Source organism: Piliocolobus tephrosceles, chromosome 16 (genome assembly GCF_002776525.5).
Source record: "Piliocolobus tephrosceles isolate RC106 chromosome 16, ASM277652v3, whole genome shotgun sequence".
Taxonomy (NCBI): domain Eukaryota; kingdom Metazoa; phylum Chordata; class Mammalia; order Primates; family Cercopithecidae; genus Piliocolobus; species Piliocolobus tephrosceles.
Window position 1 is genome coordinate 44,873,825 of NC_045449.1, and position 19,281 is coordinate 44,893,105.

Genomic DNA, 19,281 nt, shown 5'->3' on the forward strand with positions numbered 1-19,281 from the left:
TTCTCATTACATTGCAAATCTGATATACTCAGCATTGTTCAAAGGGCTGTTTTAGAGATATGTGGAAAAAAACCCAGAAAACTTAATGAACTTGAATGCAACTGGATGAGTGTTTCAGTCATCAGAGTTTTTTTTTTTTTTTCCGAGATGGTGTCACAGGCTGGAGTGCAGTGGCACCAACTCAGCTCTCTGCAGCCTCCGCCTCCCAGGTTCAAGCAATTCTCCTACCTCAGCCTTTTGAGTAGCTGGGACTACAGGCACGTGTCAGCACGCCGGGCTAATTTTTGTGTTTTTAGTAGAGATGGGGTTTCACTATGTTGATCAGACTGGTCTCAAACTCCTGACCTCGTGATCCACCCACCTCGGGCTCCCAAAGTACTGGGATTACATGCGTGAGCCACCACGCCTGGCCGTTATCAGAGTATTTGTACTGAATGCCTTGAGTTCCAGGCAGGCTGTGCTAGGTGGTAAGGGATAGATAGAACAGTTGCAGGTTCTGTTTAAGAAGCTTACAGTCTACAGGAGTCAGCAGAAGTGTTCATAAGTATAAAAGAAGGCAGAAAAGAAATGCACCGTAGGTTCAGTTGAAAGCATTATCTATGCATCATGACAGCATTACAGGTTGAATATCCCCTTATCTGAAATGCTTGGGACCAGAGTGTTTTGGATTTCAGATTTTTCCAGATTTTTTGGAATAGTTTTGTTACATACTTACTAGTTCAACATTCCTAATCTGAAATCCAAAGTGTTCCAATGAGCATGTCATGTCAGTGCTCAAAAATTTTGTATTTTGGAACTTTTCAGAGCAGGGATACTCAACCTGTAATACATTTTCGTTTGTCCTTCTGTCTGTCCTCCAAAGTTTAGTATTCTAGTTAGAAATTATATTGTTGACTTGAATCACATCAAAACTGGTTAATGACTTCATGGTCTTATAATACCCACTAGGAAGCATTCCATTAGAGATTTTTATTAGGTGCTAGCTGATAACTACCTTCATTGGAAATTAAGCAGATTTACAGTTGACAGAGATATTTTAAAGTGTATTTTTTTATGTAACTCGAAGAGGTCTGTTCTCACAGGTCAGAATTTAATAGAGTAAGCAGGAAAATAAATGGTGGTGTATGTTCAGCCTCAGAGTTTGAGCGTACTAGAAAGTTTGGTAAGCTTTGGAAAATAAATTTCTCAATAGAGAATGCAGACAGAGACTGTCTTAACTTGTTTGAAGGCAGGAGCAATATATTTTGGCTTTAGTTGTCTACTGCAGAGGTTCTCAAACTCTCTCAGGTAGATCTCCTCTTTTCTAAAATTTTTTTCTGCTGGTCATCTGCAGCAGTTGGCATGAAGTGCTAGAGAGTTCATGTAGCACTAGACTACTTTGCTGATGAACACTTTGCCTGTGGTTCCTGCTATGAGTGAAATTAATTAGACTTGTGCTGTCCTAGTCAATTTCCTTCACAGCAGGTTGTGTGGTTAGAGCTCCTCAGAGTTTGAGACAGATTCTCCAGTTCTACTGGCTGTGGGGTTAGAGATTTTTAAAAATTAGAAGAAAGGGGCTGGGCGCGGTGGCTCAAGCCTGTAATCCCAGCACTTTGGGAGGCCGAGATGGGCGGATCACGAGGTCAGGAGATTGAGACCATTCTGGCTAACCCGGTGAAACCCCGTCTCTACTAAAAAATACAAAAAATTAGCCGGGCGAGGTGGCGGGCGCCTGTAGTCCCAGCTACTCAGGAGGCTGAAGCAGGAGAATGGCGTGAACCCGGGAGGCGGAGCTTGCAGTGAGCTGAGATCCGGCCACTGCACTCCAGCCCGGGCGACAGAGCGAGACTCCGTCTCAAAAAAAAAAAAAAATTAGAAGAAAGGAAAAGATGTAGCTACAAAATAAGTCAGAAGCAAAAAAGGTGAGAAAAAATGGTCAAGATCAAAGTAGTATTTTCTTTTTTCTGGTTATAATAATGAACCAAGGATCCGTAGCAACAATTAAGGCATTAAAATAAACTAATTATTAAAATTTGGCCTTTCCCTGGGCTTAGGTAATTCATAAATTGTTCATTGTTAGATAAGTTTGAAGTTTTTTTAACCTCAAAATAAGTTCAAATTAGTATTTTATGATTACTCAGTGTAGAGCTGTGCCTATAATCCACCTCTCCAGAGCCAAATTTTTTGTTCTTAACTAACGCATAAAATCAAACCTTCGTTGCACCCTGTCCCAAAGTAGGAATTTTGAAATTTCACTCTGGCCATTAATGATAATTGGGATTTGTAAAACTAGCTAATTTATACTTACTCGTTAATGGAAAAATAAAACAGTTCTTTGAGAATGTGTTTTCCATCAAATGCAAGCCTGTCTTGGAGGTGACCACAGTAGCATTTGGCCTCTTTTCTTCATGTTATCATGGAATCATGAATTGCACAAGCCAGGGAGGCCCAAATGCCACTGCAGTGCTTAGTTTGCTAGCTTAAGTGAGACAGCACACCATGTTAGCTTCATCTGTGATTTCACAGATGCCTTAATTGTAAATTCCTGGCCGGGCGTGGTGGCTCATGCCTGTAATCCCAGCACTTTCGGAGGCCGAGGCCAGCAGATCATGAGGTCAGGAGATGGAGACCATCCTGGCTAACACGGTGAAACCCCATCTCTACTAAAAATACAAAAATTAGCTGGGCATGGTGGCGGGTGCCTGTAGTCCCAGCTACTCAGGAGCCTGAGGCAGTAGAATGGCATGAACCCAGGAGGTGGACCTTGCAGTGAGCCATGATCACCACTGCACTCCAGCCTGGGCCACAGAGCGAGGTTCCATCTCAAAAAAAAAAAAAAAAAAAAAGTCAATTCCTGTAAGATAGCGTTTATGACCATGGGAATAGCATCTATTTATGAGTATTACTCTGTGAAGGTGCACCTGTAGTTTATTAATCTCCTTGTTTATTATTTAAGTAGTCAGTGAATCAGTGAATATTTGTGAGTTGAGTTATTGTGTGATTTGTTGTTACTTTTTTTTTTTCTTCCCCTCTGTCTCCCAGGCTAGAGTACAATGGCGCCATCTTGGCTCACTGCAACCTCCACCTCCTGAGTTCTAGCGATTATCTGTCTCAACCTCCCAAGTAGCTGGGATTACAGGTGTGCATTGTCACACCCGGCTTATTTTTGTATTTTTAGTAGAGATGGAGTTTCGCCATGTTGGCCAGGCTGGTTTTGAACTCCTGACCTCAGGTGACCCACCTGCCTTGGCCTTCCAAAGTCCAGGGATTACAGGCATGAGCCACCATGCCCAGCCTGTTGTTACTTGTTATACCTCTTTCTGCAAAGCATTTGAGGCAGATTCCAAAAATACTTAACATATAAAAGATTAAAAGTTGAGAGAATTATATCAAAGGGAATAATTAAGAAAATAAAACTATTATAGAATGAACATATGATCCTGTATAAAATGTAGCATATAAAACAGGCATATGGGCTTACAGTTTTAAGAAATGAGTCACAAACTTGTCTCAGGATTTCCTAGCAGCCAAGCAAGGAGGGCAACATGATCAGTTATAAGATTCATATTGTTTGGCCTTTGAAAACAAACTAGGTGCTCAGGAAATTTCTCCCTTGTATATTATAAACCAGAGATGTGTGATATAATGGAGTACATCCTTACACAATTGCTCCAATATCAAAACAATAAAAATAATGCAGAACACTACAAAAAGTAGTTTATACCCAAGTACCTGTCAACCCTAATTAACAGATATTTGTATTATCATATTTTCCTTGTATCCTTATTTTAAAAGAATCACAGGAGATAAACTTGAAGTATCTTATATTATTTTCCCAGTCTCCTTCTCCCTTCTTCTCCCAGTATGAAACTGATATATAGGCTGTCAAGGCTGGGTTTTTGTTGTTGTTGTTGTTTTTTACATTTACTACATCATATATCTGTAAATAATATATAAACCTTAAATTTGCATAAATAATATACTGTACATGTCATTCCTAAACTTGCTTTTTTTATTAGCGCTGTGTTTGATGTCCATGGTGCTGTAGATCTAGTTCTTTTATTTTATTTTATTTTATTTTTTGAGATGGAGTTTTGCTCTTGTTGCCCAGGCTGGAGTGCAATGGTAAAATCTTGGCCCACCACAACCTCCGCCTCCCGGATTCAAGCGATTCTCCTGCCTCAGCCTCCCGAGTAGCTGGGATGACAGGCGCACGCCACCACTGCTGGCTAATTTTGTATTTTTAGTAGAGACAGGATTTCTCCATGTTGGTCAGGCACCCAAACTCCCAACCTCAGGTGATCTGCCTGCCTCAGCCTCCCAAAGTGCTGGGATTACAGGTGTGAGCCACTGTGCCCAGCCTAGTTCATGAATTTTAAATTCTGAAGTATAGTTTTCCATTATGTGGAAATAATACAAATTAGTTATCTATTCCCCTACTAAAGGATTTTTAGTTTGTTTCTAGTTTTTCACTGTTATTAATGGTGCCACATTGAAAGTCCTTGTCTGTGTTTTGTGCCCACGTGTAGTTTCTCTAGGGCAGCAGTTCTCAAAGGATCATCTGGGAACTTGTTAGAAATGCAAACTTGGGCCCATCCCAAATCTCTGAATCAGAAACTGTGGGGGTGGGGCCAGCAATCTGTTTAAAAGGAGATTCTGGTCCACTCTACACTTCAGAATCACAGCTCTAGCACATGTATCATTAAAAGTGGCGTTACTAAATTTTAGGGTACATGTATTTTCCACTGTACTAGATACACCCAATTGATTTCACAGAAACAATTTATATATCAATTTTCTATTCAGTCCCTTTGTCATATGTTACAAGCTTTTTTTTTTTTTTTTTTTTTTTGTAGTCTTTTGTCTTTGTTTATGGTGCTTAGAAATTGTAACCAAATTGGCCGGGCGTGGTGGCTCAAGCCTGTAATCCTAGCACTTTGGGAGGCCGAGACAGGCGGATCACGAGGTCAGGAGATCGAGACCATCCTGGCTAACATGGTGAAACCCCGTCTCTACTAAAAAAAAATACAAAAAACTAGCCGGGCGAGGTGGCGGGCGCTTGTAGTCAGCTACTCAGGAGGCTGAGGCAGGAGAATGGCGTAAACCCGGGAGGCGGAGCTTGCAGTGAGCTGAGATCCGGCCACTGTACTCCAGCCCGGGTGACAGAGCGCGACTCCGTCTCAAAAAAACAAAAAAGAAATTGTAACCAAATTCAGCAATTAAAAAAAATTGTGGCCAGACGTGGTAGCTCATCCCTGTAATCCTAGCACTTTGGGAAGCCAAGGTGGGCATACTGTTTGAGTCCGGGAGTTCAAGACCAGCCTGGGCAACATGGCAGAACCCTGTCTCCACAAAAAAATACAAAAAATTAGCAAGGTGGTATGGTGGTGCATGCCTATTGTCCCAGCTACTCAGGAGGCTGAGGATTGCTTGAGCCTGGGAGGCAGAGGTTGTAGTGAGCCAAGATCGAGCCACTGTACTGCAGCCTGGGTTACAAAGTGAGACCCTGTCTCAAAAAAAAAGTAAAAATTGTATATATTTGAGGTATGCAACATAATATTTTGATTTGCATATGCATAGTGAAATGATTACTATAGTCAAACCAATTAACATATTCATTATCTGATGGTTACCTTTTGTGTGTACGTGTGTGTGTGCACATGTGTGTGCGTGTGCACGCATAGGTGGTAAAAGCACCTAAAATCTCTTCTGGCAAACTTCCATTATACAATATTATTAACTATAGCCCTCATGTTGTACAGTAGATCTTCTCTAGATGGATTAATCTTACCCATCTGCAACTTTGTATCCCTTGAACCTACATCTCCCCAGTCTACTCCCTCATCCCCAAGTTCACCAGTTTTTTGAATGACTTTGGTATTTAGAAAGGCTTTGGAGGGAAGAATTTTGAGTTGGATTTGATTTGCTACTGAGACACCCCATTGAGATATATAGCAGTTATTGGAGAATGGTCTGAGGCTTATGAGAGAGGTGAGAGTTGTAGAGATTTGGAAAACATTTGTATAAAGGTAGAAATTTGACATTGTTGGGATGGATGAAATTGCCATAAAGATATGTCTGACTGATGAAAAAACAAAAAATTGACATAAAGATAATGTAGATTGAGAAAATGATTGAGGATTAAACCATGGGGAGCAACAGTGGACAAAGATAATCTAGTACAAGAAACTGAGGAATGATCACAAAACAGAGAGCAAGGAGAAGAATCTGAAATACCCAGTGGTTACAGGAATGTAAGCAGGGAGAGATCATGAATGCTTCAGAGAAAGGAATACATCTAAGAAAGGTGTAAAAATATTCCCCTTCAAGAGAGCAGCTAGCAATGGGTTGAGGAATAGAAGACTCCTTAAGTTTGCAGTGAAGCATAGGAGAAGATGAAGCAAACTTAGAGCGGGTAACAAGGTCATTTTACTTTAGGAGTAGAGTATTTGTACCCCAAAGGAAGGAGCCTATGGCAAGTTATGTCTGGTGTTAATGATGCTGTCTCCTCTTCAGGCAGCCTTTTCATAGATATACTTTAAATACCCTTCGAGTAAATTCATTCAGCAATATCGTTATTGAGTATTGTGCAGAGGTATAGGGTGATATAATTGTGACTAGGTGACTACTTTACATTAGATAGCCTTCTCTGATGTTAACATTTAAATTTAGGACTCCAGCCGGGCACGGTGGCTCATGCCTGTAATCCCAACACTTTGGGAGGCCGAGGCGGGTGGATCACCTGAGGTCGGGAGTTCAAGACCAGCCTGACTAATATGGAGAAACCCCGTCTCTACTAAAAATACACAATTAGCCAAGCGTGGTGGTACATGCCTGTAATCCCAGCTTAGGAGGCTTAGGCAGGAGAATCACTTGAACCCAGGAAAGGTGAAGGTTGCAGTGAGCCGAGATCATACCATTGCACTCCAGTCTGGTCAACAAGAGTGAAACTCCATCTCAGGGGAAAAAAAAAAATTTAGGACCTCAATGGTAAGGAGCCACTCAAACAGTATGGAGACAAAACTTCCAGTCTCTAGCAGGTCAAACAATAGTTAGGATAGTATCTCAATAATCTAATAAAGTCTTCTTGCTCCTGGATCTGACCAGGGTGAAGAGGGAACAGAAATCTTTGCTCCCTGACTTTGGAAATCTCGTTTAACCTTCAAACTGGCGATGTCAAGGGTTCCAAGTCCTCCACCTCCGGCAGAAATGTCGAGTGGCCCCGTAGCTGAGAGTTGGTGCTACACACAGGTAAGTTGACGTTTTCACCCTGTGAATGTTGCATCTGGGGAGGATTTGGTGGATGAAAGGAGTAGGATTGGTTTTCCACATTGGACTTCCTGCTTTCTCTGGAACATAACTGCCAAAGAGCAGATAGATAAGGTACTTGTTAGCCTTAGGTGCCTTAGTTTTCCATGTGGAATCTAAATTCCCTAGGCTTGTGTTTTTCAGTGGAGGTTGAAAGGGGGAATCTTTGAAACTAGATCTGGTTACATTGCCCTTGATGAAAGTGTTTTAAGTTTCCTCTGTTGGGGAAACAAGTGTGAGATGTGCAACCCCAGGCAGTGACATCACCATTTTAGTAACAGAGACCCATTTTAAGTACAGTTTAACATATGCTTTCCCAGCCCTGTCCATGGTGGTGCTGGGGTTTTTTTTTTTTTTTTTTTCCCTATCTATGTTTCTCTCACTTTCCATCCAGTGTTCTCAGCAGCTGAAAAAAGTTATAAAAGCTATTGGTCAGTATGAGATTTCTTAAAATGTGGATGAGGAACCTAAGGTGAGAAAAACCTGAAAACTGCTATCTTCCTATCAGGATCATGCAGAGGGAGGGAGGGGAAATGACAATCTGCTCTTCAGCCTTTTTTTTCAGGTTGTCCACTTCCTGTTTAATTCCTTCCTGTTTTTCTATCAACAGATCAAGGTAGTGAAATTCTCCTACATGTGGACCATCAATAACTTTAGCTTTTGCCGGGAGGAAATGGGTGAAGTCATTAAAAGTTCTACCTTTTCATCAGGAGCCAATGATAAACTGAAATGGTGAGGAAGAATACGTCTAGCTGTAAAAATTTTTCTGAAGTTGTCTGTTTTGTTTGTTTTTATGGGACACTGACAAGAATGTAATTTCCATGAGGGCCGGGACTTTTCTTTTGTTCTTACTGTATTTCCCAGTGCCTAGCACATAATAGGTACTCACTAAATATTTGTTGAATTCATTCAATGAGTATATCAGAAATCAGCAAACTCAAGCTATAGGGTAATGCAAATAAATAAAGAAGGCCAGTGTTATAAATGATACCCATAAATGGAATGACTGGTGACTGCTTGGCAAACTAGTGAGTGTTCTAAAGGAGATGCTGGCTACTCAGCTCCAGCTAACTATAGCTATGCATGAGTAAGGACTGACCCTTGCCAGATTTTCTGATTTTTCAGGAAAAGCAAGAAATCTAGATTTTAACATAAAAATCTCTTTACTTTTAAGTTGCCTGCTTTTAAACAGGAAAGGGGATTTATTTGCTTATGTAACTGTATTGACAGGGTATAGGATGGGTTTGAAGGTAGCTTGATCCAGCAAGCCAGTGGTTAGAGTAAGAACACCATCTCTGTCCTGGCCCTGCTCTCCACGCTCTTGGACATCTCAGGTCTAGCTTCTCTTGTGCTTGAAGGGTGACTGGCAGTAGCAATGGGTATAATCTACTACGTGCCAGCGAAAGTCTTTGAGCTTTCTGTGAACTGTGTGGCCAGGAATATGTTGTACATGCACCAATTGTTTTATGTCTGCATTCCCTGAACTAATCCCTGGAGCAGGGAAAATATGATCGAGGAGTGGGGATCAGTCTTATTCAGACTATGTGTCATCTTGCCTGAGGAGCAGACAGTTGAGGATACAACCATATACCCACTGCAAAGAGCAAACACATGTCTCTGAACCACCAGTTTTGACCTCTGATAACCCACCAAAAGTTATTTTTTCATTAATTTAGTATTTGTTGGCTATATATTGTGCATTTTACTACTAAGTGTTGAGAGAAATGTTTATTCTTAGACATCGTATTTAAATCCTCATCATTAGCAAGGTGTATAATAATGTATGTGGCATATGCACTCCCTAGAGAGAAACTGGATTGGGCCACCTGTTTGAGAGAGGTTCAATAATACAGACAAGGCCTAAGGATACATGTGACCTATGTATTGCATGTGGTAGAAGCAGTGTCTGAAACCCATGCATTTGACTAATGACATTTACAACTTAGTTGAACCTATTCTGTCTGAATTTTGTTTTGATCTCTCCGTAACAGATTGGCATCTCTAACACTGTTTAGAAGTCTGGCCTGGAATTCTGTGCTATGTAATGAGAATTTACTTTTGTCTGTGCTTCCTTCATATTGCGTCTTTTATTTTAGTCTTGGAATATTATTGCCAGATTGGGAAAATATCTTTAAAAGATTATGTATATTATTATTATCTATAAAAGATTATTCACACTTTTTTTTTTCTTTTTTGAGACATTCTCACTCTTATCGCCCAGGCTGAAGTGCAGTGGCCCAATCTTGGCTCACGGCAACCTCTGCCTCCTGGGTTAAAGCAATTCTCCTGCCTCAGCCTCCGGGGAAGCAGGGATTACAGGTGCCTGCCAGCACACCTGGTATTTTCAGTAGAGACAGGGTTTCACCATGTTGGTCAGCCTGTTCTCGAACTTAAGCGATCTGCGCACCTTGGACTCCCAAAGTGCTGGGATTACAGGCATGAGCCACCGTGCCTGGCCCACACATTTCTTTTTTTTATTTTTCTTTTTTGAGACGGAGTTTCGCTCTTATTACCCAGGCTGGAGTGCAATGGCGCGATCTCAGCTCACTGCAACCTCTGCCTCCCAGGTTCAGGCGATTCTCCTGCCTCAGCCTCCCGAGTAGCTGGGATTACAGGCGCCTGCCACCACGCCCAGCTAGTTTTTTTCTTTATTTTTTATTTTTTATTTTTAGTAGAGACAGGGTTTCACCATGTTGGCCAGGCTGGCCTCGAACTCCCTGATCTCAAGTGATGCACCTGCTTTGGCCTCCCAAAGTGCTGAGATTACAGGGGTGAGCCATCGCACCCAGCCTGTTGTTTACTTTTTAAAAGGTGACCCATTTTGCTCTAGAAAAGTGGTTCCCAGCCGGGTGTGGTTGCTTATTCCTGTAATCCCAGCACTCTGGGAGGCTGAGGTAGATGGATCGCTTGCGCTCAGGCATTCAAGACCAGCCTGGGCAATATGGCGAAACCCCATCTCGACAAAAATTAGCTGGCCATGGTGGTGCACATCTGTAGTCCCAGCTACTCAGGAGGCTGGGGTGGGAGGATCACCTGAGACCAGGGAGATCGAGGTTGCAGTAAACCATGATCATACCACTGCACTCTAGCCTGGATGACAGAGTAAGACCCTGTCTCAAAAACAAAAGAAAAAAAAGTTGTTCCCAGCTGGTTATTCTACTGAATTATATTCTTCTTTGAGGCCTGGATTTGTTTTTTAAATATCTCCCTCTCTTGAGTCTGGTGTTCCAGTTCTATCAAAATGGATGCTTTTGACATTTTTTTTTTTCTATCTGTTTTGGACAGGTGTTTGCGAGTAAACCCCAAAGGGCTAGATGAAGAAAGCAAAGATTACCTGTCACTTTACCTGTTACTGGTCAGCTGTCCAAAGAGTGAAGTTCGGGCAAAATTCAAATTCTCCATCCTGAATGCCAAGGGAGAAGAAACCAAAGCTATGGGTGAATGTTCTCCTCTTTGTTCAACTCTTAAGTTTCACATCCAGAAGTTTCATACACTGACAAGTTGTGGCTTTGATCTGATGTTTGCATAACCTTAAATATGACTTTTTTTTTTTTTCACCCCAGAGAGTCAACGGGCATATAGGTTTGTGCAAGGCAAAGACTGGGGATTCAAGAAATTCATCCGTAGAGATTTTCTTTTGGATGAGGCCAACGGGCTTCTCCCTGATGACAAGCTTACCCTCTTCTGCGAGGTGAGTCCTTATATTCTGCTGAGACTAGCAGTTCCCAGACCTGATGAGTATTGGTAGACTTAATTGTATCAGGGATATAGAGTAAGAAAAAACCCCAAGTGGAGTAGTGCTGCACAAATGTTATTTATGTGACTTATTGAGCTACCTGATGATTTCAAGGTTGTTGGGCATCTCAGCTTTCCACTTGTTACTGTTCTGAAAAACAAAGATTGTGTGCTACCTTGGTATGTGTCAGTTTTAAGTTGCTTGGGTCAGGAGTTTTCACTGTGGGATTTTTTTCAGATAGCATTTGAAAGAACTGTCACATCAAGCTAAATATGTGTATCTGTTCTTTATACTTTCTGGCTTCTTAAGTGTGAAGGCCATGTGTGTTTGCACATTACTTTCCTTTTCTGCTCTTTAAACTAGATTCTTATCAAGAGTTGAGGCCTATGGTTTGTCTTGCTGGAGTAATTATGAAATAGGAAGGTGAGAACCATTTTTTTCTAGGGTGAAGGCTATGTAAAGCTCTCTAACTCACAGCTCAGAGAGCTAGCTGTAGTCAGTTAGGAAAGTCCTCTCACCAATGACCTAAGAGCTTTTCCCAGGTTTACAGGAGAAGCCTTGAAGTCAAATTCCCAAACCAAGAATGAGTTGGAAAGTGGTTTCTTTAATGAGTATATACCGATTAGTCATTTCATGATGTTATGAATACATTTAGAAATACTCACAAGCTCACGGTGTAATAAATGAATAAAATCTCCAGTCAACTGGGGCATTAGTGTTCCCTGCACATAGTGTGGTTGAGGAACCACTTCCTGAGCAGCACTGCTTGATAATAATAAACAGTGTATCATCATGGGGGATGGTACGGTTGTTCCCCAATTGCCAGCTTGCTCTGTCAAATAATAGACTCACACTGTGAGTTAATGACAGTTTCAGAGGCATATCACCACCTGAGTAGCAGGGAAGGGAGTCCCTTAGGAATCTTGCCCTTTTGCAGAAAAGGCCTAGCTGTCAGTAGCAGGCTTCTGTATTTCTTTCTTTTTTTTTTTTTTTTTGAGACGGAGTCTTGCTCTGTCACCCAGGCTATAGTGCAGTGGCATGACCTTGGCTCACTGCAGCCTCTGCCTCCCAGATTCAAGTGATTCTCCTGCCTTAGCCTCCCGAGTAGCTGGGATTACAGGCGTGTGCCACCAGGCCTGGCTAATTCTTGTATTTTTAGTAGAGATGGGGTTCCACCATGTTGGCCAGGCTGGTCTCGAACTCCTGACCTCAAGCGATCCGCCTCCCTCAGCCTCCCAAAGTGCTGGGATTACAGGCGTGAGCCACCACGCCCAGCCAGCTTTCTGTATTGCAACAGAGTAGTTGCAAATGATTCAAAAACTTTGGAGGAAGTTTCTTACAATACCACACTAAATATGTAAAATATAGTTTGCATAAATTGGTATCCCTTCTCCTTTTTAATTACTAAGTAAAAGAAGGAAATGCTAGAGTGATAGCATCTATAATAAATACATAAAATGTGGCAGTTCTTTTATGTCTGATAAACTTGGAGTGTGAATTCTGTGTAAATCTTAACTGGTCACAGATTATACTCAGTTGCCTGAATGAAGAAATGAGAATTTAGTTGGTTTTACATGAGGTTAGATGTTATGTAAACAGATCACAGTTTGAATCTTCACCTATCTTAGAGACTTGCATTTCAGAAAAACTTAAAAAATAGTAGAAAATTCTAGTTTCTATTGGAAATGAAAGCCAATCTTGAAACTGTTCTCTGAAGAAAATCTCCCCTAAATACTGCATCTGGCAATATTAGGCAATACCATAACCTTTACTGCAGCTTTTTTGAGTCCACAGTGGGTCCAGCCTTTTCTCATATGCTTCCCACTCTCTTCCCAATCCATTCCAGCTGCTCCAACCCCTGTCTTCACAGTCTTGATTTGGAAACCAGTTGGCCTTCCCTCACTTGGCAGTCTCTTATCCTGTGGTTGAATCTGAGGCCAAGTTCCAGCTCGGTCTCTCTCTCCCTTCACTTCCCCATATGAAATTCTCTTAGGAGAAATCCTGTGGTTAAGTTTAGATGTGCCTTGACTTAGATGGGAAGTGAGATGACACTTTAGAAACGAGGAGATGTTGAACAGGGAAACGTCTGCTGGGTTCTGCTGATGCCATCGGTTTTTTACCATCGAACCAGGTGTGCCATCTGTTCCTCTCACACTTCTCTGTTGGCCACAGGTGCTGAGTGTTGCTTCTCATACTTGGGCTTATGCCTAGTGAGACTTGTTTCTGTTCCAAGGCTCTCTGTGGACTTAGTAGCATTCAGCGTTGCAAGACGGTTGCGTGGGGGTGTGTATTGGATGTGTGGGTTTTAAAGATGTCTGCAGCTCATCTAAGTTCTTAGCACTTTTCATAGCTAGATCATTTTTGGTGCACATTTTATCCTTTGACCTATTATTTCCCTTCTATCAGTGGAATATTTATAAACACATTTGTTTTCATTCATATTTACATTTTATTTGTTATTGGTTTAATTAGTATTTTCATATTATTTAGAGGCTTTTATGAAATTGATGTCCATATAGAAATCTAGGTTCTAGTACCCCAGTGCCCCGTTCCTCACTCAGCCTTTGGCTCAGGCACTCTCATTCTCATCCTGACATAAGTACGGTTGTTTCATAGGGATTCTCATGCTCCCAGAGGCCACAAGAGGGACTCCTATGGTGGAAGACCGAGAAGCACCCATTTATGTTTGGCCTTTATTTCAGTGGTATTCCTGTTGTTGAATGTTTAAATGAAATTAGATTGTGAACTCTGAAAATGATGAATGGGTGGTCTTATTTATAATGTGCCCTACATTGAGTTCACTTTCAGACAAGATCAGGCGTGTTCAGGGTGATATGACTGTGGACACTGAGATCACTTTCAGTTCTTAGTGATGTTTTACCTATTAGGAAATGTGGCAGTTCTTACAAGTTGATATTGCTTAGTTAACTTATTTGGAAGCATTTCGAAAGCATTTCCTGAATTGTCCCTTATTACAGTCCTTTGAGCTAGGTTTAGTTCTGTTTTCTTCATTTCATGTTACAAGGGGAGAGAAGCAGTGCCTAGGGAGTCAGGTAATTTTTCCTAACATTGTGCAGCAAACTAGTGTGAGGGTCATGTCAGCTCCCTATTTTCTATCTCTAGTCTGCTATACTACACTAAGTGGAGTTGAATGCCATTCACCCAAGGAAGCACAAACTCGGGTCCCAAGTTTTCTTGACAGAGCATTTACTTTGGTAATAAAAGAGAGAGACGTGAGAGCCAGGAGTGGTAGCGCACGCCTGTGGTTCCCAGCTACTCCTGAGGCTGATGCAAGAGGATCACTTGAACCCAGGAGTTCGAGGTTGTGGTGTGCTATGATCGTGCTTGTGAATAGCCATTGCACTCCTACCTGGGCAACATAATTAGTCCCTGTCTGTAAAATAAATAAACAAATAGAGACATGAAAGCATGTTTAAATTCTATTTAAAATTTTCTCTTTAATAATTTGGTCCACAGAAAATCTTCATGAAATATTTCAGCTTCTATTGACCCTTTTCTCCAATTATTTATATTGAAAACAAATAGCCATTAGAAATAAAGATGCATTGTATTCCAACTTTACCATATATGCCTTTGACAGGTAGATAATCCCAGTACCTCTTTGTGATGTTGCAACTAAAGATGAAATATGAAATAACATATAAATGTGAAATATCCAGACACTAATTAACTTTATTTTAATTTTTTAAGAGATAGGATCTTGATCTTGCCCAGGCTGCAGTGAAGTTGCTTAATCATAGCTCACTATAACCTATATCCCAGCACTTTGGGAGGCCAAGGTAGGAGGATCATTCTATCCCAGAAGTTTGAGACCAGCCTGGGCAACATAGTGAGACCCTGTCTCTACAAAAAATTTAAAAATTAGCCAGGTATGATGGCACATGCCTGTAGTCCTAGCTACTTGGGAGGGTGAAGCAGAAGGATTGCTTAAGCCCAGGAGTTGGAGGCTACAGTGAGCTGTGATCACAGCAGTACCACTGCATTCCAGCCTGGGCAACAGAGGGAGACCCTGTCTGTAAATTTTAAAACTAATTGTTTTACACATACACACACACACACACCCACACACACACACACACACACACACACACCCCCCATAGCCTGGGAATAGGTATTGTTGCCAAATTTTAAATAAGTGAATCTATTCATTTTTACCTTTTTATCCTTTAATTATTGGATTATTTGAATATATTATTTGTACTGGATGAAAATACCATTATTTGGTTGTTCTTGACTACACAAATGGTGATTCAATAGGTAATATCATTGTAGGTTATAAAGCATGAGAATATACTAAACCTACCACTCAACCTAAAAATATGACCAATAACTTGAAACTAACCTGTAATGCTTCTCCCCAATCCCTAAGATTTGTTTCCCCACTCAGAGGATGATAAATAACTATTTTGAATTTTACGTTATCATGTACTTGTTTATTTGTATGTCTGAATAATATATTGTTTAGGTTACTTGTATTGGAGCTTTATAAAAATGGTGTCAGACTGTATGTAGTCATCTAAGACTTGCTTTTTTCACATTATGTTTCTAAAATTTATATAACTATACTTCATCCATATTTAGTGCTGTATATAATAGTCTTGTGTGAATGTATAATTTATTCATTCTTTTGTTGATGGACATTTAGGTTGTTGCTAATCTTTTGCTAGTAGAAATATTGTTCCTGCTGTAAATAATTTGTAGGCAGTGTCTGTTTTTCCTAGATTGTTTTAATTATACAGAAGTTAAAAAGTGTATTTCCCTGGCTTTTACTTTATGTATAGATGAAACGTACAAGAATTGGCACAATCTTTAGTTTTTTATGAAATTTGTTTTTTTAAGAAAAGGATTCACTTTAAAAGTGAGACCCTTTTACAAGTTGAAGTTAAGGAGATTATACAGCTTTCCTGAGACATTTTCATGCAGTCATTTATAAGATGACATAAATGTCACAGTCACGTCATCTTCACAGCTGCAGTTCTGAATGAGTCTCCACAGTCAACTTTATAGGCATTAAAAAAAAATCTTTAGTTTTTCTCAAAATGGTCTCATTTTAGCATCATCATTTGCAGAGGAAAACAATCCCTTTCTAAGTTAAAAGTTTGGGCTCTGAAGACTCATTTGTGAATGCCATTTAGAATTTATTTTTAATTAAGCGTATTTAATGTTGGTGAGAGGTGCCAGACATTCAGCGCTCTGGAGACTCCAGGCATCTATATATCTACAGAACAAGCCTGGCTCAGACAATAAAGGTACGTTCTCTTTTCTGCTGTGTTCCTGTCTGAGTCCAGAGAGAGGAATTGCCCCAGTGAGAGATGTCACAGCCTTTGGGCCCCGCTCATTACCACATGTGCATCTAACCAGCAGAAGGCCCACTGGTAACCATGGTTTGATTATGTGAAATTCAGTTTAGCTCTTCTTGCCAATTCATTTCACCCAGTCTACTAAATTGCCATCAAGTGTTAATGACTTTGGGCTCCTGTCAACCTGGTTTAATTCAAACTAGGAACCCAGTGCCAAAAGCATTCTCCATTCCATTCATTGGCCATCCCAGGAGATTCCTGCCTTTCCCTGTGAGAAAGTCGGATTTAATTGGTCTTTTCTTTTTTTTTTTTTTTTTTTTTAAATTAGTATTTTGGAGCTATAACTGAGAACAGGCAACTTCTACTTTCAGTGTTAATGTTATATCAAAGAAGTGAGGGTATTAATATGAGAAAGTGGAAGAAGCAAATTAGAGATCTTACAAAGGACAAGAGAGAATCTCTGTGGGATGGTTCGTACTGGGTCCTAGGCTATTAAAATAATGTTATAATCTGGCTCTGATAAATGTGATACTAATGCCAAGTATATTCATGAGTGATTAACTTGGCTGCTTCATTGCCCAAGATCATAACGGCTAGTTTTAAACAAATGAATAAATGTCTTGACCTGATAGTAAATATCTCACTCCTGCACAGAAGGAACTGCAGGTCATTAACTTTGCCTCTGGGTTTATGACTGCGTTTAAGGGATGACTTGCATCTTGAAGGTTAAAAGAAATCTGGGTCATTAAGGATGTTCCTAAGCTGTCTTTCTCATCTTAGTGTTAGGAATAGCAAGAGTGGGGAGCTAATTCTCAAGGTTTGTGAGTTCTGCTTTGAATTTAACTTTTCTAACAATGTGATATAGGAGATGAAGCATAACAATGATTGTTAGGCAGACGACTGATCTGCAGCATCCTATCTACAGTTTGGCAACTGACATTTATTTTGTGACGTTGTATGATTTATAAATCTTTGTATTTGGTACCCTCACAGATTTTTCTGAGTTTCACTGACTCACCTAGAAGTTAACTTGGTTTTTTATCTAGGCTGAACTGGTTAAAACATGCTTCTGCTGAAGCCATAATGGGAAGTTGGGATTCCTTTATAAACCTGTTGTCATCATTATCTTCCAAAGCTATAAGTGCATGTGTAGCTACAGCCAGGCATCTTGTATGTCATTATCACAACTGACTAAAGGTATAAAAGTGTGGGATACTCACCCAGTTTTCACTACTAGAAAGATCTTCCAAGTTTGGTCCTTACTGACAGTGGGTCAGTAATGTCATGTTCATTAAACTAATATTTTTGAAGAAGTGCCAGTTATTTACTAGGCCTTGTAGAAGATGCATTTTATGTGCCTGTTCTCGACCTAATTAAAATAACTTCTTATGGACTTTAGTTATTATATTTGGCGAGGTGCAGTGGCTCACGCCTATAGTCTTAGCACTTTGGGAGGCCAAGGATGGAGAATCGCTTTGAGCCCGGGAGTTCAAGATCAGCCTGGATAACATAGTGAGACCTTGTCTCTGTAAACAAATAAAAAATTAGTCAGGTGTAGTGGCGTGTGCCTGTAGTCCCAGCTACTCCAGAGGCTGGAGTAGAAGGATCACTCGAACCTGGGAGGTCAATGCTGCAGTGAGCCATGATCATGCTACTGGACTCCATCCTGGGAGACATAGTGAGACTCTGTCTCGGAAAAAAAAAGTGGGGGGGCGGGGATTAGATTCTTGTCTCTAGAGTTTAATTTAAATGGTAATATTTGTAGGAGCTCTTTGTATTGAACTTAAGGCAGAATAAGGTAAATACTTGAGGTTTAACATTTGTTTCTGTCAGTTTTGTCTCTCTGGCACCTTTGCCCAGGTTTGTAGTCTAAGGGAGGTGAAGCTTATTAGAAACTGAAGGAAAAGGAGGTTTGTGGGGCTCTCTCCCCATTGTCCTGAGATGGTATAGAGTAAGTCTGATTGTGACAGAAAAGGAGTTACTTGATCCAGGGATAAAGCCTTGATTTGTGGAGGTGGTTTCAAGATAATATGATTAATATTAGTATCTGAATGTACTACAGCAATGAGGTAAAAGTCGTCTCTCTGTCTGCTGGCAAAAAAATTCCTGGTATCAAAAGCTTGGCTTGTGTTTCCTTGTCTTTCACAGGTGAGTGTTGTGCAAGATTCTGTCAACATTTCTGGCCAGAATACCATGAACATGGTAAAGGTTCCTGAGTGCCGGTTGGCAGATGAGTTAGGAGGACTGTGGGAGAATTCCCGGTTCACAGACTGCTGCTTGTGTGTTGCTGGCCAGGAATTCCAGGCTCACAAAGCTATCTTAGCAGGTTGGTATTTATTCATGAGGAATTTTATGGTTTTGGTGAATTAAGGAAAAACAAGTGATTGCATAATCACCTTTTGAACAACTTCAACTTTTTGAACTCAACTACAAAACAAACTGCAGCTAAATATACCTTTGTATTCTGGTAACATTAATGCTCAGAACCAAAAAAGCTGCTCTCTAAAATGAGATTTCTGTTTTTCCTCTCTGTAGTGGACCCAGGCCATAATTTTCAAGGAATGGATGATAATGTACAAAGGTATTGAATGCCTTTGCCCCTAGAAAGTAGATGTTAGAGCACCAGTTAAGAGCAGGTATCAACCCCTAGATAGGGGCTTAGGATGTAATGGAGAGGATTCTATACTCAGGACTAAATGCCATCTATCTAGTCCTCAGCCCTGAAGGGGTTAGCCCTCTCTTCAATTTAAACATGCTAGAAGAATGAAACTCTTGCCCCTGACATGGAGGATCAGTTCTTGCTCTAATAGACCCATGGTTTTCAAGACCAGGGAGATTGACACCAAGGAGGAACTGATGAGGAAGGACTGACTTCACCACCCAGGGAAGGGTAACAATCACCGCATACTTCTCTTAAGACCCTAAGACCCAAGAGGA

General features: G+C 40.7%; 1 protein-coding gene across 3 annotated transcripts in view; it reads left to right on the plus strand.

Annotated features, from left to right (window-relative positions):
- Positions 1-19,281, plus strand: part of SPOP (speckle type BTB/POZ protein) — an 88,243-nt gene that overhangs the window by 56,262 nt on the left and 12,700 nt on the right. For all 3 annotated transcript variants that reach the window (XM_023204418.1, XM_023204419.2, XM_023204416.2), the window contains 5 exons: positions 7,087-7,230; positions 7,898-8,019; positions 10,573-10,724; positions 10,851-10,978; positions 18,493-18,670. In XM_023204418.1, coding sequence (XP_023060186.1) covers positions 7,153-7,230; positions 7,898-8,019; positions 10,573-10,724; positions 10,851-10,978; positions 18,493-18,670 — 658 coding nt within the window. In that variant the 5' untranslated portion in view covers positions 7,087-7,152. The remainder of the gene's footprint in view (positions 1-7,086; positions 7,231-7,897; positions 8,020-10,572; positions 10,725-10,850; positions 10,979-18,492; positions 18,671-19,281) is intronic.